Source organism: Chenopodium quinoa, unplaced genomic scaffold (assembly GCF_001683475.1).
Source record: "Chenopodium quinoa cultivar QQ74 unplaced genomic scaffold, ASM168347v1, whole genome shotgun sequence".
In the NCBI taxonomy this organism is placed as follows: Eukaryota; Viridiplantae; Streptophyta; class Magnoliopsida; order Caryophyllales; family Amaranthaceae; genus Chenopodium; species Chenopodium quinoa.
Window position 1 is genome coordinate 2675316 of NW_018742244.1, and position 5992 is coordinate 2681307.

At 35.5% G+C, this 5992-nt stretch overlaps 1 protein-coding gene across 1 annotated transcript; it reads right to left on the reverse strand.

Moving 5' to 3' along the window:
• Positions 1–43: 43 nt before the first annotated feature.
• LOC110740327 (7-deoxyloganetin glucosyltransferase-like) lies at positions 44–4157 on the reverse strand. The gene is made up of 2 exons (XM_021920818.1): positions 3483–4157; positions 44–1102 (listed from the first exon to the last, which is right to left on the reverse strand). The coding sequence occupies exons 1-2, from the start codon at positions 3994–3996 to the stop codon at positions 156–158; spliced, it is 1461 nt and encodes a 486-aa protein (XP_021776510.1). The 5' UTR covers positions 3997–4157; the 3' UTR covers positions 44–155.
• Between the last annotated feature and the right edge of the window lie 1835 nt (positions 4158–5992).

Genomic DNA, 5992 nt, shown 5'->3' on the forward strand with positions numbered 1-5992 from the left:
AATAATTGATAAAAATACATCGACAATCGCGAAAGAAAAATAATGCAAAGTAATATGGCACCACCTATCTATTAGTGATTGGAGAGTCACAACTAACAAGAGAATCAAGAAACCTCTTTAGGGGACCTTAAAGGCTTTCTTGGGTTTTAAGTAGGCTAACAATGATTTTCCTTTCCCGCAAGGTTTCTCACTAACTTATTAAAATTATTGTAAGATGAACCTCCAGGTTTTGTAGCTTCGTCCGTTTTCTTCTTCCATTCCATGGCTTTTCCCTTCAATTCCTTCCCTTTCTCACCTTCCATCATATCTCTCACTAGTCCTTCAACTCCTTCTCTCTGAACACTGCCTTCTTCCATCTCCACCCCAACTCTCCATTCCTGCCCTGCATATAGGCTATTCATTTGTTGCTCACCGATAAACGGCCAGCATATCATGGGCACCCCTTCGCCTATGCTCTCCAAGGTAGAATTCCACCCACAATGAGTCAAAAACACAGCAATAGAAGGATGTTGAAGCACCTTCTCTTGCAGGCACCAGCTCGATATCAGCCCTCTATCTTTGATCTCCTCCCTGTAACAGTCTTCAGTTATGATGTTCGATTCTCCTATAACAAGGTCAGATCGAATAATCCATAAGAAAGGGTGCTTACTGTTTGCTAATCCCCATGCAAACTCCTTTAATTGCTCCGGAGTTAATACAGCTATGCTCCCAAAATTAACATAAATGACTGATTTTGGACTCCTTTTGTCCAACCATTCTAAGCAATTATCGTCTTCCTTCCATAAACTCCCACTAAGAGGGAGTAGCTCTTGTTCATTCGCCTGTTGGGTGAGCTTTGGGAGAGGGCCAATGGTGTAAATATTCGTTATCACCTTCCCGATTTCTTTCAAAACTTCGCTTTCTAAATCGTCAAATGTATTGAGAATTAAGCCTGCGGCAACTTTTGCATTTCTCGCTGACTCTGCCAAGTAGTTGAAGATTATTTCATTTGGATCTGTCGTTCGAAGAAATGTAGGAAGGTGCTTCATTCTAGCCTCTTTGATGAGTCCCGGAACCCACTCAATCGATGTGTCAAGATACCCATTTGTAAGGTAACTTTCATCTGCCAAAAATACATTGAGGAGAAGGATTAGATTTGGAGGCAATCGATAATACCTCCTTATGACTTTTTGAGTTTTGCGATTACCAACCTAAAACTTTGACTATTAATGTCTTTAATTTGTTTTTTAATAAAAAAAAAAATTTAAAAAAAATTGAAGCAAATAAAGACAAATCTAATAAGATCTTATATGGTTAATTGGTTATAATCTCATTATGATGTATTAATCACAAATGATAGTAGTAAAAGGAAAAAAAAAAGTGAATAAAGAAAAAGTCCAAGTTATGCAATTAAAAAAAATCAGAGGAAGTACTTATTAAGAAAATATTAAAATACATGGTTTGTCAAAAAAAAAAAAAAAAAAAAAAAAATTTTTTTTAAAAAAAAAAATTTAACATATACTTTTGCTTATTCTTAATGGATTTGGAAATGTAGTAACAATATACTTTCTTCTTTTTCTTTTTATACTCAATTCTCTTGATGGTGATAAGCTAGATTATTGATCAACCTCTACCTAGCTAATCACATATCCTTTAATATAATAATCAAGCCTTAAATTTATTTGCCTAGGAGATAGTGTTGACTTTTTAGTTGCATAAAAGAATAAACAGAACTACCAAAATATTTGTGAAAGTGATGTTGGTGTGCGAGAAATACCAATAATATAATACTTTTTTCGTTTTTAAATACTTGCTCCATTTCTATTTTTTGTATTATTTATTTGTCTACTTTGACTAATGTTTGTGATTTATACATAAGAAAAAATATAGTCTTTTGGGTACTTGTTGGAATCATTTCAATAAATAGATTATTAATTTTTAATTGTTAGAATTTATAATTATTAATAATTAAAGATATAAGTGATAAAATATTAGCATCGGCATGCGTGTCTAAGAGAAATGGAGCAAGTATTTAAAAATGGAGGGAGTAGCATTCTATACCAATTAAGGAAGTGTTGCACCAATCATTATAAAACGGATGTAAGAGAAATGTACTACAATATGACAATATACTACGTGTGAGTATATGAAATGGAATAAGTAACGTGAGTGTCTTGTTAATGTGTACTTTAAGTCCTACAATATGTCAATATACTACATATGAATGTCTTGTTAATTAATGTAACAAATCATATAACATAACTGTTAAAAATAAAATAAAATCATATAACATAAAAAATGAGCACATAATGTTCTCTGTCTCCTTTTGAAAATAATTGTCAAATCTATGACTAATTTAGGAAATTTTACATTATCCACCTTTTATAACCATATTTTTGTAGAAAACCACCTCATAATTTTTTTTTTTCCTTAAAAACACACTTTAATCTATTTTTTTTTGCAAGGCCACCTTTGGCCGGAAAACAGACTTTGACTCCGAGGTTAACTCGACCATGTGCCTCGCATGTGACACCCTTAAACCACTAACCAATTTTCAGGCGGCCAATTACTTTCCACAGCCAACCAAAAACCCATCCAACCAATTTTCCCCACCCACTGCCAACCCCTACCCCGGCGTCGGTGATCCTGCTCCCTTCCCTTTCCCTTAACCCACAAATGCTCTCTCCTCCTCTTCCACCTAACCATCATCACTTCCTTCACTCTCACCACCCGAACCCCGAGATCCACCACCACCCACTTTCCTAAAGCGCCGCCCACTAATTCTCTCTCCTCCTCTTCCACCTATAGCGTCGTCGTTCGATTTATTGACTCAGACCTAAACTCCGTCGTTTGTCAACCACCTTGGATATTGCGCTTTAGAAGGTATAAGAATGGGTTTGAGAGTTGGGTTTAGGGCTTGATTGTTGGGTTTAAGGACAGGAACGGGGAAAGGGAGGGGATACGGCCACCGACGACGAAGGAGGGAGGTGGTCGCCGGACACTGGAAGGGGGTGGGGGCTGGCATTGTGTGACTAGGGGAAAAGGGAGGGTTAGTGGTTTTAGGGTGTCACGAGGGAGGCGCAATATTTGAAAATTTTCAATTATTAAAGTACGAGTATTATTTTTTTATAATTATTTGAAAGAAAAATATTTAGTCTTCTTTAAGTCCGTTAGATGCTTACATTTTAGAATTTGGAAACATTTTAGAATTTGGAAAATATGATGTGACAATAATTTTTATAAGAAAAAAAAAAAGTAAAATTAAGTCTTCTTTTCCATCCAATTTAAAGTAAGATTACTCTCTCTTTAACTAGACTAAATCAAAATACACTTTGTATTTTATCAAATATATATGTGTAAAGCAACTTTTATAATATATCCGCCTTAATTTAGTTGTCACAATAGTATTTCAAATTGCACCTATAGTGCAAGCATGCGACTAAATTTAGATTCCCACATAATAAATATTACTTCATTCTGGAGAAGAAAGTTTCTACAATTACCTTTTAGAGGGAAGTCACCTCTTTTGACAAGTTCATCATATTGCATATACCCAAGCATACCACAAGCACTAGTAGTAAAGAAATGCAACAAAGGGATCCCCAATTCTATGCAAACTTCAGGTACAAAGTTCATCATAGAATCCGAAATCACGCTAGTGATAGGAGGAGTATCAGGAGATTCAAGAAGCCTCATTAGGAGACTTCTAATGGCCATCTTCGGCTCCCCTTGAACAGCTTGAAAGGAATAACATACCTCATGGAGGTTGAATACGCTACGCTTATTATCTGGTGGTAAGCCATCCGGAATAACTTCAATGCTGAAATCATTGAAGCCCTCAAGAAAGTGTGATTCCGTGCTGGAGGAAGAAGCTAGTCTAGCCACATTGAACTCAGTAAGCACCATTGTGATGTAAATGCCTCTCGAATGAAGGAGATTCGCTAGTTTGAACATGGGGTTTATGTGGCCTTGGAATGGAACAGGTACACAAACAACATGAGGTTTATTGGTTGCCATTAGACTCACTCACACTTCTATCTTAGAAGGGAAAATTATAGTTTTGTTGTAAAATGTGGTAATTGGTGAAGTGCAAGTTTATGTTCATATTTTATAAGTACGATTGTATTTATGTAAGGGCAGTTTGTTGAAGTTGTTTGTTGAGATAGTATCCGCATTGATAAAGCAATTTATGTCAGAAATACACCACGTGTTATTAAATATATGAGTAGGTATCTCAACTTAAATACTACCTCCGTTACAGGTTATGTGCAGTAATTTGACATAAAGCAGAAAAGGAAAATGTCTAATAGTTGCAGATAAACTGTAACGGAGGTAGTATATGAGAAAATATCTCAAATGTTATTCCATTTATTTCAGAATAATCGTAACAATTTAGTTGATACGTTAGTCAATCTACAATTTTGATTAATAAAATTTACTCTTAATAAAACCTACGGAGTAAAAAGTTAAAATTATGAAATTTAAGTTATGATAATAGGTAACTCCATATTACAATTTATTTCACAACAAAGCTGAGAGTATACTTTAAAATTTACTCCTTCCGTTGTCAATAATTTATTTCGCTACATGTCCATTTTCTGCTTTTAGAAATCAAATCATGGATAAAATTTTTGGACCCTTGAGTATGACAAATTAGGATAGTCCATACACAGAGTATGGTATATAACTTCTCCTAATTGGTGGAAGCTGAATGTATGGTATCCTACGCTTGATATTTATGCTATAAATGAACAACCAGAAAAAAATTGTGGCTAGCTATTGTTGCTCGGCTGGATCTTGCTGACAAAAGGATAAGGAAATCCAAATTTCTTTATCACGCTGATTCCCTAGTCATTATGCTTAATCAATGCAGCAAATCCAAGTTTATAACGATGGTATTTTACATTTACAAATATCCCAAAAAATGTCGCTATATTGATTCTTAGGGCTTGTTTGATTTACTTTATTTTTTTTGGTCTGATCTGATCTGATTTGATCTAATCTGAATGTCAGATTTGACCAAACTTTGACCTTAAATATACAATGAGTATTTTATTAATATGTGATTTTCATAATTCTTTTTATTGCGAAATTAAATATATTTAGCGATAAAAAACTACACGTAAAACGATGATCTGATCTGAACTTAATTTTTCTAATCTAATCTTATTTTTTCTGAAATAAGTAAAAATAAGTCGAACTAAACAAGTCCTGAATCCCCAAAATGCCCTTTAGTAGTCCCACGATCTCCAAAATACGCCCGTGATATGCATTTTACTCTAGCTGGATGATCCTTCACTGATGGTATGTTAAGCTTACGGGCGTTATAGCACGCTCACATAACAGACGAGACAATAGCTTGTCTAGGAACTTCTCCCCCCAGTCTTTGTGGGATCTCAAATTCCCTTGGGGAACTTCCTTATTCCACACTACTTAGTGTAGTATTGGGTTGATTATGTGGAGACCCCTTTAAGACCAGTCCTATTACCTTACAGCTGAACTTTCACAACTGCATCCAGGAGTGTAGAAAATTAGATATCATCGCTATCCCTTAACGATCAGGATCACCACGACACCACCACAGACCTCAAATGTCACAACCAGATTGCCAGAGAGATATTACCCAACGAATAGTCCTTTGAATTAATTGCGTAACAGATATTCATGTCCTCACCAGGTGAATACACTGTCCTGTAGCGTCCTCTCCTGCCCAAGTTATTAAAATTGCAGCCCAAACCCAGCTATAATACGGGGCATTCAGGACTGATCATTTAACAAAAATTCTAAGGATCAAAAGTTAACCAATCTTACGCTTACTGATATCTGCCAAAAACTGCAATAAGGGGTAAAATGTTGACAATAGATAGCAAAAAGTCTTAGAACTGAGAAATCGGTTGTCAGCTAGCACTGGCTGAGGGATTACATACTAAGAGCAACCTTAGAGTTTCTGTTTTAGGCACCATTCCAAGCACCAAGGGGTGAGGCACCACAACAGCAACCAATATAATGAGTG